This window comes from Dermacentor silvarum, chromosome 8, assembly GCF_013339745.2.
Source record: "Dermacentor silvarum isolate Dsil-2018 chromosome 8, BIME_Dsil_1.4, whole genome shotgun sequence".
Lineage (NCBI taxonomy): Eukaryota > Metazoa > Arthropoda > Arachnida > Ixodida > Ixodidae > Dermacentor > Dermacentor silvarum.
The window spans coordinates 145,480,637-145,507,433 of record NC_051161.1 but is presented as its reverse complement, the minus strand read 5'-3'; the positions used below and the strand labels follow the sequence as shown (position 1 = coordinate 145,507,433).

General features: G+C 48.3%; 1 protein-coding gene across 1 annotated transcript in view; it reads left to right on the top strand.

Moving 5' to 3' along the window:
- The window catches only part of LOC125947419 (thiol S-methyltransferase METTL7B-like), a 62,332-nt gene extending 37,320 nt beyond the window's left edge, over window positions 1–25,012 (top strand). Inside the window, exon 3 of the mRNA XM_049672112.1 lies at window positions 24,671–25,012. Coding sequence (XP_049528069.1) covers window positions 24,671–24,886 — 216 coding nt within the window. The 3' untranslated portion in view covers window positions 24,887–25,012. The remainder of the gene's footprint in view (window positions 1–24,670) is intronic.
- The last annotated feature ends 1,785 nt before the right edge of the window (window positions 25,013–26,797 follow it).

Here is a 26,797-nt window from a genome sequence, read left to right as displayed (position 1 = left end):
CAATCTTCTTCATGGGCTAAAATGGAAGACATGCCTATGTTACCTTAACGATGTCATCGTCTTTTCTACAGATTTTCCCACACATCTGTACCGTCTCGAACAAGTGCTGCATTGCATCACCGAGGCAGGCCTCCAACTCAACTTGAAGAAATGCCGCTTTGGAGCCAAGCAGCTTGTTATAGACGGTTTCACTGTTTACAAACAAACCTCGCTTGCCGCTGATTGGTTGCCCTATCGGAACTTCCGGCAGGAGAGCTAGAAGCACTTCCGGCTATATTGTTTGAAGGCATGCGCGACGTGACGCCGGCGTGTCGATGTTTGCACTGCTTGGTACGTGGAATTTGTGATGAGCTGATTCTGCATGGTGAATATTGTTGAGATGACGAGCGACTACTTTAAGGCGCTTAGCACCGAAGCAAAAGACCGTATCACCAAAAGCTGATGTTTAGAGGCAGAGAGCTGCCCGATCCGCTGGACGATTATGTCGTGCGATTTTCGTTTTCACCGGGCTCCAAACACCTTCACTCAGTTACAACCCCGGACCCACAAGCGGAGCGTCTTAGTGAGGACATGCAATGAACGCAGACTGTTGTCTTCAAAACAGGTAATGGGACTGCCGAAAGTTAGAAAAACTTTAATGGCACTTTTTTCTTCTTTCTGGGGTTTTACGTGCCAAAACCAGTTCTGATTATGAGGCCCGCTGTAGTGGAGGGTTCCGGATTAATTTTGACCACCTGGGGTTCTTTAACGTGCCCTACAACAAAAGCACACGGGCGTTTTTGCATTTCGCAATGGCACTTTTATTGCTGCAAAATGGAGGATGAGGTGGTAAGCTGTGCATGTGTATATTGTGAGCATGTTTTCTGCGTCATCTGCCTTGTTTCTGCTTTTGAATATGCATTCACAAATAATTGTACATTCTCAAAAGTCATTTAGTGCAAGAAGCCTAAGTCAACTGAATTGGGACTAACTTAAATGCTCACGAATTTACCACACTTCTAACGAAATGAAACCTGCAGTGTTGGGCACGAGATTGCAATCCATAATTGGCCTCAGTTAATTCGTAAATGCTTTTAGAATGTGGCCGAAACTTCCTACATGCATGCACGGAAATCGCTAACTTTTCGGCGATTCTGCTCTGCGATACCGATACAAATGCTCACATGCCGCCGCGATGGCTCAGCAGTTACGGTGCCCGGTTGCTGACCCGAAAGACGCCGTTTGGGCCCCCGCCGTCGCATTTCGATCGAGGCGAAATGCTAGAGGTCCGCGTACTGTGCGATGTCAGTGCACGTTAAAGAACCACAGGTGGTCGAAATTATCCGGAGCCCTCCACTGCAGCGTCTGTCACAGCCGGAGTCGCTTTGGGACGTTAAACATGATAAACCAATGCGCACATGTACCTAGGTAGTAAAGCTGCATAAGTGCACTTGTGCCCCAGATACAAAAACAATAAAATAAAACGGCGGCAGCATGGCACCCGCTAAACAATAATTTAAACTCATGTTCGTAGCATGGCAATCCACGTCGAGGCAAGAAACTGGACAAGCGGGCAAACTCGGGGCGAGAGTGGAGCTGCTCTCGCGTGAGTTACACGACATACGGCCAGAACAATCGCGATGTAGCAATTTTATTACTCAGCATTATAGCAGTCCGGCTACTTCACGTAGTAACGTACCTTGGATGAAGTGAGCAGAGCAAATCTGGGAGCTCTTTGTAGGCTCCCAGATTTGAAAAACACCGTTGACGAGTAAACGTAATGAAAACAGTCGATGCTCCAAGAGCTACTCACCGTCACGCAACACACTGAATGCCGCAAGTCGCACTTATATCGATATACCCGAAAAATAACACAGAATATGCGCAGGACGAGATCGCGAGCGAACAAATATCAGCAAAAACGAGCAAAAGGAGCGGCTACCAGAAGTTTCCTAAGGGCGCCGGATGCCGGCGCACAACGTTGCCAGAGCGCGGTGGCGCTGGATGAAACCGTCTATACTCGGACACATCGTAACGAAAGATGGCATACTACCTGATGCTTCCCAACTTCCCGCCGTCGCCGAATTCCCGAAACCCGCGTCCCTGAAAGAATTTATCGGGCTTTATCGGGCTCTGGTGCTACTTTCGTCGTTTTATCCGAAATTTGGCTTCTATCATTGCTCCGTTGACTCAGCTGCTTCGCGGCAAAACACGACTTTCTACTTGGCCCACAGCTTGCGACGATGCTTTTGAACCTATGCGGCGTTTGCTCACTTCGCCTCCCGTACTGCGCCATTTCGACCCCACGGCCCCCACGGAAGTCCACACCGACGCCAGCGTCGTAGGACTTGGTGCCGTGCTTGCACAGCGAAAAAGTGGGCATGATGAATACGTAGTAGCCTACGCCAGCCGAACACTAACGAAAGCGGAATTCAACTACTCCGTCACCGTAAATGAGTGCCTGGCCATCATCTGGGCCCTTGAAAAATTCCGACCCTACCTGTACGGCCGCCCCTTCGACGTCGTTACAGATCACCATGTTGGTGATCACAGATGTTGATTATCGACCTTAAAAGATCCGTCTGACCGCCTTGCGCGATGGGCTCTACGGTTACAAGACTTCGACATACGCGTCCTTTACCGGGCTGGCTGTAAACACACCGACGCGGATGCCCTCTCTCGGTCGCCTACACCAAGTGACATGACTTGCGTTTCAGTCATCGAATCGGCGTTTTCCTCGCCTGTGCACGTCAACATGGCTGTGGAGCAACGCAATGATCCCTGGATTGCGGCACGTATGGATTGCATTTCTGGCACTTCAACAACACGCCCTTCACGCGCTATCCGCCGCCAAACTTCTCATTCCGAGTTGCGGGATCGTGTTCTCTATCGTCGAAATTACGCTTCCGACGGTCGCAAATGGTTGTTAGTTGTTCCCCGCCATCTGCGCACAGATGTATGCTCCACTCTCCATTCAGACCCGCAATACGCCCATGCCGGCCTCTTCAAGACTTACGCCAGGCTTCACTCCAGCTTTTATTGGCGTGGCATGTATAATTTTGTGCGAAAGTACATTCGCTAGTGCACAGCGTGCCAACGACGCAAGCTTCTTGCTCCTCGTCCTTCTGGTCCTTTGCAGCACATTCCTTGTCCGTCCCGACCATTCGACCGCGTCGGCATCGATCTCTACGGCCCTCTTCCCTGCACATCAGCTGGAAATCGCTGGATTATTGTCGCTGTCGACCACCATACCCGCTATGCAGAAACTGCGGCACTGCAAACAGCAACAGCCCGCGACATGGCGACCTTCCTCCTGCATCACTTCATACTACGTCATGGGGCACCGCTGGAACATCTGAGTGACAGAGGGCGTGCGTTTCTTTCCGAAGTTCTTAACGCCCTTCTCACTGCGTGCCATACCGTCCATACTACAGCCATACTACAGCTTATGATCTTCAAACGAACGGCATAACAGAGCGGTTCAATCGTACTTTGGGCGACCTCCTATGTTCATGACATCGGATCATACTTTCTTTCTTTCTTTCTCTTTTATTCGAGACAATTTTCATACAAATTGGCTCAGGAGGCACAACAAAAGGCCCGGAGAGAGCCTGACTAGGTTGTGCCACCCTGACAGCGTAGGCAGCAAGTCTTGTTTTGATTACACATCATAGGCCGACCCAGATACAATAACATCAATGCAAATACAGAGATGATATGCAGTTCCTTTTTCAGAACGAGAATCAAAACCTAATACATATGCACACACATAATGAAATAAATCTACACAATACACAATGAAATACAACACAATACACAAGATTAATACCGAGAATTGGTTCAGGGGCTAACATCTCACATCTGCTCAAATAGTAATAGGGCTTTAACTTGCTTTCTGAATTGAATTAGAGAAACTCTCGAATTAAATAGATTTAATATGTCAGGATACTTATTGAGGAGTTCTGGTATTAGAGATGATAGCCTCTGTAAACCATAATTTGTGCGTGATCTTGTGTTAACTATTAAACTGTGTCGTAGTTCATAAGGGGACTGCTTAACTGGATAGGTTTCTTGAAAATTTATTCTGTTTTCTCGGTATTGACGTAGGGCTTCCAGAGATAATTTTTGTTTCAACAATTGTTTTATTTGAAGTATGCTATATCTGGTAAAGTACGATGCAGTGCTTTCCGTGTAGGGGACGTTTCCAATTGCTCGTATAGCTCGCTTGTGCAACGATAAAAGATAATTAAGGTTTGTCTCGGTTGTTGTTCACCATACCAAGGAGCAGAAAATCAGACGAGAGTGTACAAGTGCATAGTAGATTTTGCGTTTTGCTTCAGGCGGGAGGAGGGATCTTAGTTTATTTAGCATTCCAATGGCTCGAGATACGTCGGTTCTTAACGCATCCACTTGAGGGGACCATGATAAATTTTCTTGGAACACGACACCTAAAAATCGGATCGTAGATGTGTGTTGGATAGGTACTCCTTGAAATTCCAAAGGTAAGGCTGGTACATTTGTTGGTCCTTTCGACCTAAACAACAAATACTTAGTTTTTTCTATATTTAGTTGCATTTTATTTGATGTTAACCACTTATTTAGATTTTTAAGCCATTTATTTGCTTCAGCGCATATTTCATGTGCGTCTACTCCTGGGAAAAATACATTTGTATCATCTGCGTAAAGCACCATCTTTTTACGTCCTTTAATATTTACTATATCATTTATATATAGTAAAAATAGTACAGGTCCGAGAATATATCCCTGGGGTACTCCATATTTAATAGTTTCCATCTCCGATTCGACTTTGTTTATTACTGTGAACTGTGATCTAGATGTTAAGTCGCTTTGAATTAGATGAAGTGCTATACCTCGGATACCGTAAAAGGGTAATTTACGCAAGAGGAGTTCATGTTGCACGCAGTCAAACGCCTTCCTGAAGTCTAAAAAGATAATTAGTGTGTATAGTTTATTTTCTGGTTTCGATAATTTCCTCTTTAATTCTAAGAAGGGCTGTTTCCACCGACTTATTTTTACAAAAGCCGTATTGTTCCTTCGTGATTATGTTGTGAGTATTGAAAAAGCCTGTTATTCTTTTGTTAATAATGTGTTCTGCTATTTTTGAAAATATAGAGAGGATATAAATCGGCCTATAGTTGTTTAAGTCGTCAAAGGAGCCTCCTTTATGAAGGGCAGAAACTCTTCCTTGCTTCATTTTGTCTGGAAACTCGCCTGTTGTCATAATAAGGTTGCAAATGTGTGCCAGTGGGACTGCAACTACACCACTTACCTCTTTTAGTGGTTTTGGTTTAACTTCGTCGGGGCCAGAGGCGAAATTATCTTTCATAGACATAATTATGCTCTGCACTTCATGTTGGTCTGTTGGGAATAAGAGGACTGTTGAGGGACAATTTACAGCGATGTAATTTTCACACGGTATGTCAGGCGAATCATCTGACGAGGAGCCCACTGTGAGAAAGTGTTTGTTGAACAAGTTTGAGATCTCCCTCTCAGTAACACCAGGTTTCTCAAAATGAATCTTTCTGGTCATTGGTTTTTTGTTTACTATTTCCTTGAAAGTATCCCACAAGACTCTGGAATTGCTGGCAGAACTAAGAAATTTATTTATATAGTATTCAGGTTTAGCTCTTTTAATGTCCATGTTCAGTTTATTATGCGTCTATTTATATTCACGAAGATCACATTCATCTTTTGTGTTTAAGAACAGTTGGAAGAGGCGTTCCCGAAATTTAATCCTTTCGTATAGTTCAGTAGTTATCCACGGTTTCCGCAGTTTTCTGCGCTTTTTCCGAGGCTTCAGTGGAAAACACTGGTTATATAGGGACATGAATGAAGATATGAAGATATTATAGGACTTATTAGAGTCAGTCTCTTTCATTACAACAGTCCAGTTGAAATTCGACACAAGATCAGCAAACTTTACAACGTTACGTTTGGAGTAAATTCATTCCAAGTGTTCTTCATGTGAACAAGGTGATGAATTCCCCGGTAGGAAACAAAAAAATTGGTAAATGGTCACTCACGTCTGATTTTAAAACAACCGGTTTTACATCATCAATGCCCAAACTTGTGATACAGAGGTCAAGTGTCGCTTCAGTGGTCTGCGTAACTCTTCTTAGGACACTCATTACATTGCAGCATTTATGTGTGTCTAAAATCTCTTTGAAATCTTTATACATTGGATTACCTGAGGTTACATTGATATTAAGATCCCCTACCATGACCGTTTGAAGGTTTAACTGAGAAGCTTTTTCTAACAATCTTTCTGTGAAGGACAACAAATCTTTGAAAGAAGTTGACGGTGGCCTGTAAACAACAGAAAATAATATATCTAAGCACTCTAACGCTGTACATTCATGACTGTCACTTATTACTTTGAATTCTGGTATTATTCGATACGGCAAGTCAGAGCGGATATAGATACACACGCCGCCACCCCGTTTTCCAGATCGGGAAGCTGAGACACAGTCGTAACCTTCTAGTGAAAAGTAATGGTCGGAAGTGAACCATGTCTCGGTGAAACAAATCAAGTCAAAAGGATGATTTATGTCAGACAGAATTAACTGCGCTTCATCGAATTTATTACGTAAACTCCTAGCATTTAAGTGAAACAGTGATAGTTTACTATTGGTATTGAATTCCGGAACAGCATGAGAAAAATCTGAAACTGAAAGCAACATTTTAGGCTACAATCGTGACGGGTTGTTTTTTATTGCATCAAGAGATTAGATGATCTGAGGCGTGCAAGATCTTCTTTCCCGCGGACAACAACCGCGCTTTCACCGTTTGCGCGCCTCACTAGCACTTTTCCATTTACGTGCCACACAAACGCATAGCCAGACACGGCTGCCCATTCTTTTGCCATTGTGAGTAGATTGCGGGAGTGCCTAGTCATATTTTCGCACACGTATAAGTTATCAGTTCCGTGGTTCAGCAATTTCTTTTTTGAGAGCCATTTATCACGCATTTCTTGGTTCTGAAACCGCACTATTACACCGGGTGTCTTGCCTACTTTGGCTCGTAGCCTGTGTACATTTGTGATGTCATTTCGAGTCACCGTCGGCACTTGAAGTTTCAGTGCTATTTCATTCACTTTTGCCATGAGATCTTCATTTTCGCTAGCAGGGATACCATGAATTTCGAGGTTTAGGCGCCGGCTGCGAAATTCCAGATTATCTATGTCTTGCTTGATTTGGGTCAAATCCCTACTAGGGCTTTCATTTTCAAGTTCTTCGACTCTTTTCGTCAATTCCTTCGTAAGTTTTCCTTGAGTAATCAACCGTGTGTGGAATTCATCAAACTTATCAGACAACTGCACAGAACTTTTCAAACCCTCCACTTTGCTGGATAAAGTCAAGAGTGTATCCATTTTCCTATCCATGAGAGTAGGTGTTCCGCTATGGTTTTTTCCATTTTTTGTCCTTCCGTATGCAACTTTGAGTTATCACCTTTAAATGTACCACATTTCCATTTCCATGACTTTTTTTATTACTTTTTGCACTGAACATTTCTTCTGTGACACCTGAACATACGCCCAGATGGAAAAGAAATTTACACTCACAGCAGCTTAGTTGAGGGCCATCCTCGTCAAGTTCTAGTCGGCACATACAACAGCGCAACTGAGGCATGAATATCTATACTAGACACTGTTCAACATAAGACAACTTGTGGCAGCAGCGGCAGAGAGCAAGGCACTTAAAGGCAAAAGTAGCCACCAACCTGCATGATTCAGAGTAAAGCTCAGTTGTGTCCGTCGAGCGCTGCCGCTGCTGCCGCTGCTGCCCAAATGACGGGGACCGCCCCTCGTCGAATTTCAGTAGCCGGTGATGTCCCTCTCTTTCACAATGCGGCCGCTGACCAGCACTTGATCTGGCCGAAACAGGAACGGAACGCAAAGGCGATCCAATTCAGGGTCCAGTGGCCAGAAGTGGTTCCTTGTGTGGTCCTTGTAAGTACTTCGTAGGGGCTGTTGCGAGATGGGCCCAGCTGCTCCGATGCTCGTCCGTCACTCCGCCGTTCCAGGTTCACGCGGCGAGTCGGCGGCGAGTAGGGGGGACGACAATGCTGCTCAACCCTTCGTCGATATTGAACGGAATGACACACTGGCTAGCGGCGACTCTGAGTGACAAATTATCCTAAAGCAGACTCAAGGCACATTGTTACATTCATTAGACGAGTGCTCTGCGACCGCAAGAAAACAAAAGCACATGACGTTGTGGTGGGACTGGGACCTCGTTTTGCCATATGTTACGTACGCTTATAACACCGCTTCACAGGCCACAACGGGATTTTCGCCATTCTTTCTCGTATACGGCCGTAACCTACCTGTACACTCGACACCATTCTCCCCTACCGGCCTGACCCGTCAGAGGGCACGCCTCTGTCTGAAGCCTCCAAGTATGCCGAGGAATGCCGTCAGCTGGCCCATTCGTTCACGGCGGAAGACATGCAGAGTCTATAAAAATTCTGTCGCGATGATGACCGACCTCCCTGATACCTTCAAGCACCCCTGGTCTATCCTCTAAACTCCTCGCTCAATACCACGGTCCCTACCGCTTCGTACAACAGACGGCGCCAGTCAACTACGTCGTCGAGCCGCTAACATCATTACTGACTTGAGGCGTCGTGGACGCGAGACAGTGCACGTCCAGAGGTTTAAACCCTATTACGACCCCCTTGTCCTCTCCTCTCATTGAGTGGCCAGGATGGCTCCTTCTTCATCCAGGGGGCAGTTGTAGCGAAGAAGACTGGCGCGCTCTATGGACGCACTATCATCATCGGCACGCCGACGAAGATGGGCTCGCGCTCTCGATGTCTGACACTCAACTGAGACGGTTGCGTTTTTGAGGTGTCAATAAACCGCATTACAATATACATATATTGAAAGGAGCATTTATTGAAGCTCGTGCGAGGGATCGTAAGTGGCTTCCTATGCACAGTCCTAGCTCTTGGCACCAGCAGCTCGAGCTCGGATCTCGCGCCGAAGCGATGGTAGTGCCTACAGTGCTACATGCATATTCCCCACTACAATTGCCCCCGCGGCAAAGATGAGCCATGCTGGGGACCTAAGGTGATGACCCGACGAGGGGGTCGTGGTACGGCTTCAGGCGGCTGATGTGAACCGTCTCGCGGCCACGGCGGCGCTTGTCCGAAGATGGTGTCCCCTGTTCGACCACATAGTTCACAGGCGATGTACATTCGACGATCCGGGACGGACCCTAATATTTTGAACCAAGCTTTGGGGTAAGGCCTGGAAATTAGAATGGCAGCCGAAGCAAGACGTGAGAATCCACGGCGAAGGACTATGTTGGCTGATCGTGGTAGCGGTGATTTTTTGGATGTCTTGGGTATCCGACGTGAATGAGCGAGCCAATTGACGGCACTCTTCAGCATGCCGAGCAACTTCTGAAAGCGGGGTAAATTCGGAGGCGTGCGGGTGATACCGAAGGAAGGTGTCGAGGGTAGAGGATGGTTGACGTCCATAAAGAAGAAAAAATGGTGAGAAGCCTGTGGTAGCCTGAGTGGCGGTATTGTATACGTAAGTCACAAAAGGGAGGACGTCGTCCCAATTAGAGTGATCCGACGCAACGTACATTGTAAGCATGTCACCAGGAGTGTGGTTGAACCGTTCCGTTGGACCATTAGTCCGTGGGTGATACGGGTAGTGGTGCGCTGAATAGTGCGGCACGCTGCCAGTAGCTCAATAATAACGTCTGACAAGAAGACACGGCCTCGGTCGCTGAGCAGCTCACGCAGTGCGCCGTGCCGTGAGATGAAATGCCGTAAGATGAACGCTGCGACATCGCAAGTAGCAGCCGAAGCAAGTGCAGCAGTTTCGGCGTATCTCGTTAGATGGTCTACTGCGAAAATTATCCGAACATTTCCATCAGCGGTGCATGGAAGGGCCCCATAAAGATCAATCTGAACTCGGTCAAAAGGACGTGCAGGACACGGTAAAGGTTGCAGTGGGCCTGTCGTATGAGGAGTTGTCTTGCGTAGCTGACCGGCTGCACATGACCGAATGTTTTTGCGCACATAAGAATACATGCTGCGCCAGTAGTAGCGCTGGCAGTGCCGCTCGTACGTTTTCAGGACGCCAGCATGAGCTTGTTATGGGGCGGCGTGGAAATACGTGCATATGTCGGAATGCAAATGGCGAGGGATGACGAGCAGCCATTTGCGACCGTATAGCTGATAGTTTCGGCGGTACAAGATGGCGTTCCGTAGCACAAAGTGGGTGGCTTGGCGACGAAGGGCTTGAGGGCATGTAGCCGTTGAAGAAGTAGTGAGAAGGTCAATGAGACATGCAATCCACGGATATTTTCTTTCTTCGGAAGGCATGTCAGAAACAGTAAGCGCAGCAACCGGGCACTGTCTGGACGAGTGTGGCGTCTCGTCGGATTGCATGAGTGACCGGGAGTCAACCACATATTGCGAGAAGCGAGGCTGCGTTGCGCAAGGACGGCTTCAAGACAAACGCCGCTGACGTCGGTGTGAACTTCGGCCGGAGTACTCGGGTGGTAGTGACGGAGAATGGGCGGTGAGGTAAGTAGACGACGCAGAGTGATGAAGGCTTGTTACATGCCGGAGTTCAATCATGTAGATCACTAGGTCATGAGCTTCTTCAGCGACGCGACGATGCAGGCAAACTTGCGCACAAAGCGACGAAAATAAGATCAAAGACCAACAAAACTTCGGAGCTCTCTCGCTGTAGACGGCCGCGGAAATTCTGCGACAGCACGAAGCTTGTCAGAGTCGGGAAGGACGCCGTCTTTGGAAACGACGTGATCAAGTATGGTCAGCTGGCGGACTCCGAAGCAGCACTTTTTCAACTTAAGTCGAAGGCCCGTGGTGGCAAGGCAAGTAAGAACTTCGCGTAGACGAGTGAGATGAGTGGTGAAATCAGGGGAGAAAACGACTACGTTGTCTAAGTAGCATAAACACGTCTTTCGTTTCAGCTGTAGCAAAAGATTGTCCATAATTCTTTCGAATGTCGCGGGTGCATTGCAAAGGCCGAATGGCATCACCGGAAATTCCTACAGGCCGTAAGGCGTAATCACAGCTGTCTTCGAGCTGGCGGACTCGTCGATCGGGACTTGCCAATAGCCCGATCGCAAGTCAAAAGAAGAAAATAATTCGGCACCATGTAGACAATCCAGGGCGTCATCTATGCGCTGTAGAGGGTAGACATCTTTTCGTGTAATCTTGTTCAGGCGACGATAGTCCACACAGAAACGAATCGATCCATCTTTTTTGTTAACTAGTGCTACGGGAGACGACCAAGGACTATAGGAAGTTCTGATAACACCACGTTCAAGCAGGCCCTCAACTTGCTCAGTAATTCCCGCACTATGACGCCAGGTCGCTGGCGTAATGGTGCGGGACGTCCTGTATCAATGTGGTGAGAAACGGTACTTGTGTGGCCTAATCACGCTTGGTTCAAGTCAAAAGAGGCACTCACGTTGTTCAAGTCAAGAGTCGGTCACGTTGTGTTGGGTCGAGGTCATAGAACGACAAAAAACATCCGGTGAGATCCGGTCAGATGGCTCATGGGGCGTCAGTGCTGTTACGGTAGATGTAGCCAGGTCGTCGGCAGCAGGGAAATGCACAATAACGTCAGCGTCCACAGTCTGGATGATGCCAATAGTCTCGCCACAGCGCAAAGCCGAAGTGTGCGAATTTGGGTTAGAAACCAGTATTTCTGCAGCACCATTGTGAACCCTGAGGAGGGCGAAAACAACAATATAGGGTTGCGGCGACTGAAGACGGCAGCGGGTGTGAACAAGACCATCGCGTCGGCAAGCGATGTGCATGATAGAGGGACAAATACAGCCATGTGATGTGGAAGGTCAGTACCTGAAGCTACACAGATCCTGCTAACATCATCAACATGCAAGTCGTGAGATAACAAATCGCACAGAACGGAGAACTGAACCTCAGCACGTGCACAGTCAATGACGGCGTGATGGCGCGAAAGAAAATCCCACCTGAGAATCACATCGTGGCAGCAGCAGGATAGCACAAAGGATTCAATCGACCACAAAATGTCTCGACTCAGAACCCTGGCACTGCACATAGCGGCTGGCTGAACTTGTTGAGCAGTGGCTTTTCTAAGTGAGAGTACCGAAGGCGTCATAGTCACTTTCCGCAATGAACGAGAAAGCTTTTCACTAATTACGGATACAGCAGCGCCTGTATCGATGACAGCAAAAGATTTGATGCCATCCACTGACACTTCAATAATGTTAGCGGGGGAGAAGCGAGGACTTCGATGTTCCGACCACGACGCAGTTCGCGCATGCCTCAGGAATTGCGGAAATCAGTTTTCTGCCTCAGTAATGCTGGCACTGGGCCGACGACGCATGGGTGAGAGAGAGCGGCGGCGAGGGCAAGGGGAGCGACGAGCACCAAAGGGCTGTGAATTCGGAGTTGTTACGTCATCGACAACATAGACTTCCGGTGGCGGCTGTTGTGGCATACGAAATGGTCGGTATCCGTAGCTGGGGGCTCGCGCGGTGCTCATGAAGGCCGGGAAACGCCGGCCGCAGAAGCGGGCTACATGTCCCGGGGTGCCGCAGGCGTCGCATATGGGGCACGCGGCTAAAGAACCCTCTTATGCTACCTAATGACATCAAGCTGCCAGATTTGAGACCCTCACTGTGAATGAACTAGAGAAGAAGGGAACCGAGGGGCTCAATGTTTGTTAATCATGACCGTACGAAGGCCATCAGACAATGAAGCTAAGGAAAGCATATATAATAATATTGTAGTGGGGAATATGCATGTAGCGCTGTAGGCACTGCCATCGCTTCGGCGCGAGACCCGAGCTCGAGCTGTTGTTCTCTCCTCCGCCTTTGCCTCGGCAGCCAGCGGCTCACTTCTTCGGTGCACAACAGCAGGATACAATGCGTCAAGGATTTGTCAGCCGTCAACGACCCATTTCATCACGCTTGATAGCAGGAAGTCTTGGGCGTGCACGATGCTATATCCCCAGCGGTGACTGGTGGGTACTCTACGGCTTCTAAGAGTAAGACATCGCCTGGAACCTCTTCGTCTTGATGAAATCCCGGGGCCGGGAACCTGCCCAAACAGTCCGCGCTAGCGTGGTCCTGCGTTTTGCGGTACTCGAGATGATACTCATACGCCGACAGCATTAAACTCTAACGCAGCATTCGAGGTGACCGAACTTCGGGAATCTGTTTTTCCATCCAGAATATTCCTAGGAGCGGTTTATGGTCTGTGAAAATGACAAATTTTTGCCCGGCTGAGTATTGGTGAAAATGACGAACACCAAACACAGCGGCTAACGCTTCTCGGTCAATCTGAGCGTAATTCCGTTCAGCCTGCGTGAGTGCCTTCGATGCGCAGGCAATCGGCTGCTAGTTTCTCGAGTTGTCACAGTGAGCCAATACTGCGCCTACACCTACGGGGACGCATCACATGACAATATCAAGAGAGCACTTTCGTTAAAATGTACCAGCAAGGACTCTGGAGTTAGCAACTTCTTTAGGCTTTTGAACGCCCTTTGGTGCTCCTCATCCCACCCTCGTCGCCACTGTAATAACTGACGCCCGGACGCTGGCACGTCACTGCACGACGTCACTAATACGATATCACAGTTTCGGCAGATGGACCTGCGTTCGTGAGAGTAAACTAAATCATACTCCGAAGGCAGGACCACCTGCCGGACCACTTGCATCTAGTAAAGTTGTACTTCGCACTTTTGTTTTCTACTACCACAGCATGTTGCCCCAGATTCATTGAACTTTATTCTTAAGTATCCCACTGGACAATGCATGTCGCATCCTCGATTCTCCAATGATGTGCGTGAACACCGGAACCCTGGGTTGTTTGAACTATGCGCTGCCGCATGTCACTAGCAGTGAAACTCTGTACACGGATACTTTGACGAAGATGATCATAAGAAGATAATATAACTCTTTATTTATACAGGAAATATTTGTCATCTTAAAGTGATAGACCTAAAATGGTCTTTGGGGCTGTAGATTTTCGGAATGACTAATGCCTAATGTCAGGTTATTCATAAGCATTAAACGAACAAACATTTTTGAAGAGGTGTCGTACTTGTATTAGAAATACGAGGGACGTTTCGAAAGTAAGTTTGGTCATTTATTTTCACACGGAAACTTTTTTGCGAAAAAGAAAAAAGCCGGCAGATCCCATGTCCTGTGGGAGTCGATATTATGCGAAGCACCGTGCGAAGAGCCTACCAAGTTCACGAAGCGACAATGAGAGCACCAGGACGTAGGTGGCTGTTTCATGACCAACATGACACGCATATCATGACATTCATGTGATGACATATCATTTATGTTCGTCATAGACTCTTGTCATAGTATGCCAATTTTGGTACATACCAAGTTAACGAAACGACCATGAGAGCAAAAAGACGTAGGCGGCTAGAATGAATGATAGATAGATAGATAGATAGATAGATAGATAGATAGACAGATAGACAGTGTCCAAGTAGAAAATTTTCACCAAGAAATGCTTCGCATTTAATACACCATGGCATCATGAACTACACACCTTGCACTATTTTTTCACATCGTCGCCACCGACATTGAGACATTTGTCGTAGTGTGCAGTAAGTCTGAAAGAACCACTTTGGCAAAACTCATATACCCTGCGATGCAAGGAATTGTCGCACTGCTTGCTCCAGCTCAGCATTGTTTTGGAAGTGACGTCCCAAGAGTGTGGTCTGTCCTGTACTTTAGTAATGTTGTTTTCACTCGTGGATGTGGAGGACGAAGGTCGAAATAAAGGTCCCTCCAAATCCATGAATCCACGAGCGTCCCTCCACATCCACAAATCCACCAGCGTCCCTCCACATCCTTCACTGAACATGCGACACCAGCGACCAACCATTTGACGTGACATGACATCTTCACCTTACACGATCTGTAGATGTTCATGGATGACGGACACACGCACTAGTCCCATGTGCCCATTCATAACGGAAAACAGCACACACTACCATTGGCGACCACATTGTCAGCACACTGATTGCCATTCAGACACTTAGTGGCATGCCACTGATTTGTTCTCGAATAACCTCGGCCACACTGGTCTGCTGATATTCTCTCTACTTCGGCACTCTGCGCATGCGTCATTCCTCTTCCGCTGACGCTCCTTCCACCGTTCAACGAGCAAGGAACATGGATTCTTATGACGATTGTTTGTGTCACCTGGTGTACCATATCCTCATTAAAAAAATGACGAAACTTACTTTCGGAACGTCCAGTACTTACAGTAAAGAACAATGTATGGCAGGCACCTGTCATGGCGGCGGGGCCAGCAAGCTTCACAGCTTTATTGATGTGCCATAAGAACCCATATGTCAACATCAGCTTTATATTGTGGCGAGGTATTAGCTTAGGTGGAGGAAGACTGCTGTGCTATAAATACCAGAAATACTATGGTGAGATGCTCAGTAGAAGGGGAAAAGCTCAACAAATGTATTCAAAATTTGTCGCCCCTCTGAAACAAGCAGTAAGATCGTAATATTGACGCGAAATAAGTTGGCACGTGGTGACACTGGCCCCTTGAGGCGAGAACGATGAAGTTCGTGGTTGCGCGCGCGCTCTCCGAGGTCCAGTCATTATTAAAGGCTGACGTGTTTTTTGCCTATCTGTTGCTGGTGAACTATTCTAGCTGTACTAGCTGGGTGATATTTTCTGGTGGAAGTGCTGGGTACGGTCGATGTTAAGATCTCCGGAGCGTACCCCAGACCTAAGCCCGGCGAGTAGTTCGGACAAGCTTACCCCTGTGCACGTACGTACCAGCCGACGTCTCCAGGGACTCCAGCCACAGCACGGTCTGCTACCCGAACGAAGTAGAATGACGAACCAACCACCTCCTGCCGCTACTGCAGCATCGCACGTGGTCGTCAATCAGATTCGGACGCCGAATCATTTCCACGGGAATGCTTCAGAGGACGCCGACGACTGGCTTGACCATTTTGACCGGGTCGCCAACGTCAACGACTGGACCCACGAGCGTAAGATTCGCTACGTGTACTTCGCTCTTGAAGATTCCGCTAAAATATGGTTTGAGAACCACGAGGCGACACTGACGTCTTGGGAAGAATTTCGTCAGCAGTTCCTCAATGCCTTCGCCAGGGCGGACAGGAAGGAGAGGGCGGAGTTAGCAATGGAGTCGAGAATTCAAGGCCCGAATGAGCGAGTGACGGCGTACGTAGAAGACATGAATCGGCTCTTCAGACGTGCGGACCCCTCTATGACTGAAGCAAAGAAGGTGCGCCACCTAATGCGCGGCGTCAAAGAGGAAATCTTTGCTGGCCTCATTCGAAATCCGCCGACGACAGTGGCAGAGTTCCACGACGAAGCCACCACCATGGAAAAGGCCCTTCAACAGCGGGCCAGGCAATACAACCGTGACGCCGTGATTTCAAGGGAACTCTCTGCCGTTACTCTCGGCAACGACGTCGGCGCCTTGCGAGAACTCATCAGGGCTGTCATCAAGGAGGAACTGCAGAAGATGCAGACGACCGCTGCCTCTGTGGGACAACTTTCCATTGCGGAAATGGTGCGCGCCGAGGTGCGACAGGCCGTCCATGTTCCTGAACAGTACGAGGCACCACAGCAGAGACCGCGTCCTGAAATGAGTTACGCAGAAGCAGTACGCCGTCCACCACCCTCAAGCGCGTATAGCATGGTACACCCCGCTCAGCAATTGGACGTTAAGTTCAGGCCTCGCAGCACACCGCACATCGCTGAAGCAAGAACTAGGAAGAGCGACGTCTGGCGCACCCCAGACTACAAGCCCCTTTGTTACCATTGTGGCGAAGCCGGGCACATCTACAGAATGTGTCCTTATCGTCATGTGGGGCTCAGACGATTCGCCCCAAAGGGACCTCGTCCGTGGTGAGCGGCCGCCGGAAATAGAGAGTTTCGTCGCGAATCGTCGCAATGGTGATCAACGATGGCACGAGCCCCGTTCGTCGTCTCCTGCTCGTTACAGGTCACCATCACCAAGCCAAGCCTTCTCTCGCGGCGCTCTCAGACGCCGCTCGCCAAGCCCGGCGGCTCGGGAAAACTGAGTTCAGCGACCTCCGGAGGTGAGGCCGCTGACGTCGACTGTGCGCAAGATCCTCCACTACGACGACAACGACGAAAACAGAACGACGCAGACGTACAGACGCAGTCAAACACCGTAGGAGAGGTAATAACGTCGAACATTCCCGTCACCGTAGACGACGAAGACATAACCGCATTAATCGACACTGGGGCGGACACCTCAGTTATGAGCATGGACCTTGCCTGCAAGCTGAAGAAAGTTTCTACCGAGTGGACTGGGTCGCAGATTCTCACTGCAGGAGGCCATCTGGTAACCCCGGTAGGAAGATGCACAGCGCGAGTGAGCATTCGTGGATTTACGTACCTCGGAGATTTCGTTATCCTCCCAAGCTGTTCGAGGGACCTAATTCTGGGAGTGGACTTTCTGCAGGCTAATGGAGCCGTGATAAACTTACAAAAGTCGCTGGTAACGTTTTCAACGGCGCAGGCCTTAGCAGGGAGCAGCACTGACGACACGTATGTCAACGCCTTGAGGATTGTCGACGAGAACATCACGGTGCCGCCAAGGAGCAGCGTATTGACCCTCGTAACCTGCGACGCATTCGACGACTATGAGGGTATTGCCGAGGCTAATATCCCGCTGTTGCTCGAAATACACATCTGCGTCGCCCGGGGCCTTGTTCGAATACAGAATAAGTGCTCGCAAGTTTTACTGACAAACTTCAGCCATGAGTATCAGCACGTCGCTCAAGGTACAGCTGTGGCCTTTCTGAATGGCATTGCTGACTTCTCCGTCGTCGGCACGTTACAAGTGACTTCACCGGATGCAACAACTCACGCCAGCCTGAGTACCCTCGTCCACATTAATGCTGACGTAGCAGATGTACAGAAGGATCAGCTACTGGGCCTAGTGACAGAATTCTCTGGCTGTTTTTCCACAGAATCTAGAGTCCAGCGCACCTCCATTACGCAACACCGAATAGTTACAGAGGAGTCGGCGCGGCCTGTTCCGTACCGCGTGTCACCTATGGAGCGGGAGGTGATTAAGCGTCAAGTTGAAGAAATGCTCAATGATGACGTCATCCAGCCGTCGACAAGTCCGTGGGCGTCGCCTGTCGTACTAGTAAAAAAGAAAGACAACATGCTCTGCTTCTGCGTTGACTACAGACGGCTTAACCGAGTCACCAAACGCGACGTTTACCCCCTGCCACGGATCGATGACGCTTTGGACCGTCTGCGTCATGCAGAGTTCTTTACTTCGTTAGACCTAAAGTCAGGGTACTGGCAAATCGAAGTGGACGAGCGTGACCGTGAAAAAACTGCCTTCGTGACTCCCGACGGGCTATACGAATTTAAAGTCCTGCCTTTCGGTCTCTGTTCCGCTCCTGCTACGTTTCAACGAATGATGGACACTGTACTCGTCGGACTAAAGTGGCAGACGTGTCTAGTGTACCTTGACGACGTTGTTGTGTTTTCCATCACGTTCGATGAACATCTCACCCGACTACGAAGTGTCCTTACCGCAATACGCAAGGCAAACCTCACCATCAAGCCTGAAAAATGTTACTTTGGCTTCCAGGAACTGAAGTTTTTAGGCCACGTGGTCAGCTCCGAAGGAGTACGACGAGACCCAGAAAAGCTGGCTGCCGTTGCCGAGTTTCCTCACCCTAATGACAAGAAGGCTGTTCAGCGGTTCCTGGGCCTCTGCGCTTACTACCGCCGTTTCGTTGAAGGCTTCTCGAGGATTGCTGAACCTCTCACGAGACTGACGCGACAAGATGTGCCCTTTGCGTGGACGGCAGACCAGGAGCAGGCCTTAACCGAATTGCGCAAACACCTTCAATCCGCTCCAGTGCTGGCGCATTTTGATGACACCGCGGCAACTGAAATTCACACAGACGCAAGCAACGTAGGACTCGGGGCTATTCTGGTTCAATGTCAAGACGGCGCAGAACGTGTAATTGCGTACGCGAGCCGTAGTCTCACAAAAGCAGAAGCTAATTATTCAACCACCGAAAAAGAATGTTTAGCAGTCGTGTGGGCCATCAGCAAGTTCCGACCTTACTTATACGGCCGGCCATTTCGAGCGATCAGTGACCACCATTCGCTCTGCTGGCTCAATCTACGAGACCCGTCAGGTCGCCTCGCTCGTTGGAGCCTCCGCCTCCAGGAATACGACATGACTGTTGTCTACAGATCGGGCCGTAAGCATAGCGACGCTGACTGCTTGTCACGTTCTCCTATTCCCTTGACATCCTCCGACTTGGAGCTCGATTTGCCGTTTCTTGGTGTCGTCGACGTGGTGCGCATGGCTGACTACCAACGTGCAGACTCTGAACTGCTTCCAGTCATCCGGTATCTCGAGGGAGCTGACGTTGTTGTCCCACGCCCACTTTCACGAGGATTGACATCGTACTGCCTGCGGAACGATGTCCTGTACAAGAAAAATTTCGAGAACAGTTAAGAAACGTTCCTTCTCGTCGCTCCGACGGCGCTGCGTGAGGAAGTTTTACAGGCGTATCACGACGATCCCTGTGCCGGCCACTTAGGTTTCGCGAGGACATTAGCGCGCATACGGCAGAAATACTATTGGCCACACCTATTTTCGTCGGTTCAGCGCTATGTTCGAACGTGCCGTGACTGTCAGAGGCGTAAAGTCCCACCAGTCAAGCCTGCGGGCCTCGTTCAGCCTTTGGATCCGCCTCCGGCGCCATTCCAGCAAGTGGGAATGGACCTTCTTGGTCCGTTCCCCACGTCTTCCTTGCAAAACAAGTGGATAATCGTGGCAACCGATTATTTAACTCGCTATGCGGAGACAAAAGCTGTGCCGCGGGGAACTGCTGCTGAAGTCGCCAGCTTCTTCGTCCACAACATCGTCCTTCGTCACGGTGCACCCGCTGTGCTCATTACTGATCGCGGTGCAGCGTTTACAGCGGAGTTGTTGCAACAAGTCGTCACGCTGACGCATACTGGCCACCGAAGGACCACAGCCTATCATCCCCAGACTAACGGCTTAACAGAGCGCCTGAACAGAACATTGCCCGACATGCTATCCATGTACAGTCAACCACAAAAGTTTGCGGACCACGCGAGCGCGTGCCAGACTGCCTATCCGCGCCACCTAGCGGTACGCCACCTAGCGGCGACAGGGGCGCTCTCCCGGATATGAGCCCTCTTGGTACTCGCCTGCCTGTTAATTTTTTATTCCCCTGCATGACATTGTTAGTTCGTTGTGTTGACGCAGAGCGCTGTCTGCGATAAGACCGCCACATATCTGTCTTGATAGCAGTATCGGAGCAATCACTGCAACCTTTGTCGACTGGTGTGCCAGTGGGTAGATAAGTTTCACGAAGCGCTGCGACGATTCTTTTACGCGACGTTTACTGGCGCACTTTGGTTGGCAGCATCTTGGTCCAATGAGTGTTGCTGCTTCTGCGTCTTGAGAGAAAGGGTAGGGAGGTGTTTCACTGTCATCAAAAATAAAGAAAAAGCGGATCCATAGAAAATTTTCTTTCACACATAGGCGCATCTTCGCATCAGTCGCTGAAAACGTAGTAGACTTGCTTCAGGCCACGTGGTGATTGCCTATTTGGAAAGATGCCGCTGCGTGTTCCACTTGACGAAAGAAGGCACATTGTGCGTTTATTTATAGAGGGAATACCTCAGCGCGAAATCTGCCGCCGAACCAACAGGAGCCGGACTGACGTGAATAGGATTATTCAAGCTTTCCGCGACGATGACAGATTCACAGATATGGAGCGCAGTGGGCGTCCAAGGGCCACGACTGAGGAAGAGGACTGCCTGATTACGGCCGCCATCGTGGCTGATCCTTTTCAAAGTGCAGAGGATATCCGAGAAGCGCTCTCGCTCACGGTATCGTCTGAGACTGTAAGAATAAGGCTGAGTGAGCTTGGCCTGCAGTCTTTCGTAGCAGCACAGAAGCCCTGCCTCTCAGACAGCCAGCTACAAGAACGACTCATGTTCGCTACAGCAATGAAAGATTGGACAACAGAGAAATGGGGCGATGTCATCTTTAGCGACGAGTCAACTTTTTCCACGCGCTGGGACCAACGGAAGCGGGTTTGGCGTCCACTAAACTGCAGGTGTGTTTACAGTGTACTGGCAGTTAATTCACGAAGCTAATTCTGCATCACAACATGTTTTACGTAAAATGAGCTTTTGGACATTACGAGATTTTTCTGTAGTGGTATTATGTTGAAAACATTAACGATTGTTTCATAGTACTACTTACTCTGAAGCTAATTAAAAGCTGCCAGTGGGTCTTTCAGTACTATCTAATGATGTTTGCACGTTTTCTATTGCAACTCTATAACAGCATTATAAAGTTCATACGCAAGAGAAATCACAACATTTTTAGACGCGCCGCTGGAACCCAATTGTATGCTATTTCTTGCAGATATCTGCCTAATTACACACAGAGTGTTCTATCCAGTGGACGGTGTTCCGTGAGCGTGTGGGGAGCAATCAGCAAATATGGACTTGGTCCCCTTGTGCGTCTGGAAGGGCCCTTCACTGCGTCACGGTACTGCGACGCGATCACTAGACATCTCGTTCCGTATGCGCTGGACGGTCCCTTCAGCGACGGCTGCTATTTTTTTCAACACGACCGCAGCCCGATCCATAAAGCACGTATCGTCCAGTCATTGCTAGAAGAACATGCTGTTTGCCAGCTTGAGTGGCCTCCATGTGGCGCCGACTTGAATCCCATAGAAAATGTCTGGGGCATGTTGAAGAAACGGCTGTCCACACGAGCCAACCGCGGCCGCACGGCCGATACGCTGTGGCAAGCGATCGCACAAGAATGGGAAAGCCTGCGCGGTCGACCGGAGATTACTGAATCTTTGTACGAGTCGATGCCCACACGCATCAATAAGGTGCTAAAAAACGGCGGACATTTCACTTCCTACTAGATCATTGAGAGACCTATGTTTCATGACACTTCTGTAAATGTCTTGTGAATAAATTCATCCCCTTCAGACACGAATTATGATGCACTGTCTGCAAATGCGTCAAATACGCATGGCATCATTTCAAGACGCTAACTATTACATTCCAAGAAAGAAGACGAAGCAATGTGCTGTTTTGTGCGAGTTTCAGTAAAAAAATTAATTAGCGTATAACTCATTATCTAATTATTCTGAAATCCGTCAGCTTCAATGCTTGCATAAAAAGAATCAACTATTAGGCCCGAAACGCATGCACACTTGCTTTTTCGGTTGTATTCGTGTCGACCGGAGAAAAAAAATACTCTTGACGTTGGTCTTGAAACGCGGCACGTCGAACGATTGTCTAACATGGTAGTGTCTCCAGCAAAGTGATCATCTGCAGCAATACGCAGGACAATGAAGTTAACTGACCGCTAGTTGTCCCATCAGGAAGCGGACACGAATGTGCACACTGAGTTTTAGGTCATTTGAAGAAACACGTGGCGTGGGACGCGCCTCCGAAGTTCGAGTCCCCAAACGAGGACGCCGTGTCGCAAAGGGTTATAAAAAGAGTCATCGCACCCGATTATTTCTTATTTTTCTAAATGTAACCACTATAGCAGCGCGGTGGTTCGGGCTTTGCGCAGCAAAACCTGGGCGCAGGCGATCAAATCCCGGCCGCTACTGTCACTTAGCGATGGGGGAGGAACGGAAAAATTCTGCCTACTGACTAAGCATCTGTGTCCCATGGCTGCCTCACCGCTCACTCACGCACTCACGAAAAAAAAAAAAAAAACAGCGTGGCTACGCGAAAATAGAACTGATAACAGCCGAAGAATACGCTGTCTGATTACTTGTACTGATATTCTGCTCTCAAAATATAAGCAAGTAGCCCTGGCTAACAAAGAGCGCGTCTCGTTGAAAGAGATAGGTAGAAAATATTTGCGCACAGTGCGAAAATAGACAGGCCATAGATTTAAGGAGGGATGCGTCTTCAACGTAGCGCTGCTGTCGATCGCTGGTGACGTAGCGGAAGTGTCGCGAAGAGGCTCTTGGCCACGCGCTCGCGTGGTCCGCAAACTTTTGTGGTTGACTGTACATTGATGTGGAACACAAGACATGGGATGAAATTTTGCCATACGTGACGTTTGCTTACAATACCGCTGTGCAGGAGACCACCGAGCTTACACCATTCGAGCTCGTTTACGGACGTCGCGTTACAACCCCCTTAGACGCCATGCTCCCGGTAAACCACGGAACCATAAGGAATGGCACCACCGAAGAGTTCGTCGAGAAAGCAGAGGAAGCTCGCCAGCTTGCTCGGAATCACATCCGCACCCAGCTGAATACCGACGCCTGCCGGTACAACCGGACCCGACAGAACGTCCAGTACTCACCAGGCGACCGCGTGTGGGTGTGGACACCTATCCGGCACCGTGGGCTCTCGGAGAAATTGTTGCGCCGCTATTTCGGCCCCTACGAAGTTGTACGCCGCCTTAGTGATGTGAACTATGAGGTGGTGCCTCAAAGCTCTGATCCTGGTTCGAACCGACGCCGTCCCCGTGCTGAAGTCGTCCACGTAGTACGGATGAAGCCGTACTACGCACGCGAGGGATAAGGAACCCTCACAAACCGCTTCAGCATTGTGTACATTCCTGTATGTTTTTTTTTTCTTTCCATGTTATCACCCTTTCCCATATTGCTCGCCCCATGCCCTTGAAGGGACCGGGTCGGTCGCTTTTGAGAGGGGAGCAATGACGCCAAATAAGTTGGCACGTGGTGACGCTGGCTCCTTGAGGCGAAAACGACGAAGTTCGTGGTTGCGCGCGCGCTCTCCGAGGTCCAGCCATTATTAAAGGCTGACGTATTTTTTTGCCTATCTGTTGCTGGTGAACTATTCTAGCTGTACTAGCTGGGTGACAATATGTAGTGTTCAACAACATTCTGCGTCACCACTTTTCACATAACAGGCTCTTCAAGGAAGACCTAATTTACTTGTATTACTACTCCCGTATTTTTGTTCAAGCATCGGCCGCTCTGCATAAACGGAAATTAACAGTAATACAGATAATGCGAGCAATAATGCATATTACATGACAATATTGCACTGTTCTAGAAAGCAATACTAAACGTTATGCGTCGGTACCTTAATTTCACACATGGATGTTGCTCCTGACTTGCAACACTGTGTCCACTGGTGTCAACCGGCAAAGACTGTTATTTAAAACTCTCGTTACTTGAGCTTGCAGCTGTCAAGACCTCACAGGACAAAAAATACGAGGAAACGTGAGACAAATTTGATGCAACAAATTTACTTGGGCTGATTTTGATGTTAAAAATGCTCATTATTTCTTAATCTTCCTGCAAATTATTTATTTACTGCGCACTTCAATTTAAAGATCATAGTTTCTCTAGTAGAAAGAAAGCTTCGTGAAACACGCTTGGTGCCAGCATTATCTTGCAAAAATAGACGCTCAGTAAGCAAATCACGTCTGTTACGGAGGAGGGCGCTCTATAAGCACGGTTGGGGCATAATAATCCACCAAGCCAAAGCTTAACAGACGCATTTTCGTGCAGTTCACTACGGCATCTTTTATGTTGTCATGATATTAGAGTAGATATATGTATAAATATATATGTATGTATGTATGTTCGTTATTTCAGGGCGGTACCCTCATCTTTCTGGAGCACGTAGCTTTTCATCGTGGCACGTGGCAAAGGCTTGTTCAAAATGCGGTAACTCCCCTGTGGACGATAACGTGCTGCAACGGTCACCTGAATAGAGACTCTGTTCAGCAAATAGAAGATGCTGGATTCTCGCGTGTCATGGCCTACTACATTGATGCAGACATCGACGTTATATTGCGCCGTCAGGCGTAAGGAATTGTCATCTCATAATGAACGCAGGATCAAGTTGTGATGCTCGTCCACTGACTGCAACGCCGATTGTATACTACTATTTTCTGGAAATATATCTTACAGAGCGAAATAAAAGCTTCTTTAGCACAAAGACGACATAACTTATCATGCCCTAACGAATAATAATTCTTGAACATGTTTACGGCAATAAAGGCCTACTGCAACAAAATTCTGGGCACCATGAAAAGCCTAACTTGAGATTGTGTAGATATCGAGATGCCTTCGTTGCAAAATTTTACATTTCAAATAAATGTAGATGCTATTGAAACTCTTGGGAGCGGACAAGACGAGAAAAAAGAAGACGGCGGGCTCCAAAGGCACGCGCGCTAAAAACGCAATAAAGAGAAAAAAAGAAGAATCTTTATTTCGTTCTCATAGAATGCAGCTGTCTCGTCTCGTTTCTGCGACATGGTGCAGTGACCATGATTAGCGGCTACTCCTCTTCCGACTGGCCACGGACTACCAGAACGACGGACTGGCCACAGAAGACGGTCGAAGAGGAGGACCGAGAGCGTACCAACGGCAGTGAGACGGCACATCGATAGCAAGGAGCGGCACGGACAAAGAGGGCGACCAAGACTCAGATGACGTCTCGCCGCTAGAATCTGTAAGCGACTATCCGTTTCCTCAGTTATTCAAGATGAACAGAGAAGTGATTTTGTAGAAGCGAAAAACGCTGAGGACGCAAATAACAAACCTAGTGAGCGATGCTGAAAAGAAACTGGAAGAGAATCAGGATCCTACAGTGATGTCGCTGATAGCCAGCCAGATTAAAGGTATTGCAGACTCGCTAAAGAAAGCGGACGAGCAGATGGAGCAGTTCATAACACCCGAAACAGCTGATTCGGAGTTTGCAAAAACCACTGAGTACCAGCTAAAGATAAGTGCTCTACACAGCATCAACACGTACTTTTCTACGTGAGAAATACGGGAAACAGCAAGGCAGCTACCCAACTTTAATGGCGAAGATAGACAATCGCAGCAAGCAACAATAGTGAAGCTACCAAAGCTAGAAATAATGAAGTTTGACGGCTATAAAATGAAATGGCAGAGATTTTATCGGAAATTGGAAACAGCTGTAGACGAATAAACCGACTTGAACGAAAATCAGAAATTTACGTACCTTCTGTCACCACTGACCGGAAAAGCGGCAGCTGTCGTGGAGGGACTACAGTTTTCCGACAGTAACTATGGGAATGCCATTGATCTACTCAAGCAGAGGTATGGAAAAGATGACGTGCTGGTAGAAATGCATATGAAAGAACTAACTTGAATACAGTAGCAAGCTGCAACGACCACGACGGTTTCAGAAAGCTGTCACAAAAGGTGCAAGCGCACATACGTTGATTGGAATCCTTAGGATTGAAAAGCGAGTCATATGCATCGATGTTGATTCCGATCCTGAAAAGAGCTTTGCCAGTGGATATGTACATTGCATTCCAGTTAAAACAAAGAGAAGTGATCAGATCTTCAGCACAAGATCAGAATGTGGCTTTACGTCAAGAAGATATTCTTAGGCGCTTGACGAAATACATAGAAGATCATGTAGAGTGCAGAGAGGAATTGTCAACAGACAGGAGAGAAAGCTACGGCAACAGAACTGAGAGTAAGCAGCAGACAAGAACTGTTCATTTTCAAAGTACAGCTGCAAAGTTTTGCATATTTTGCTAGAATACTACTCAAAATACTGATGACTGTAGGAAAACTCAAAACTATGCCTTATGAAGATAAGAAAATGAAGCTCAAAGAGGCAAACAGATGTTTCCGCTGTACCAGGCCTTGCCATACTGCTAAAATATGTAAGGCAAGCATGAGGTGCAAGCAGTGTCGAAGATGGCATGCGACGTCTATGTGCCGAAGCAAAGAACTGAC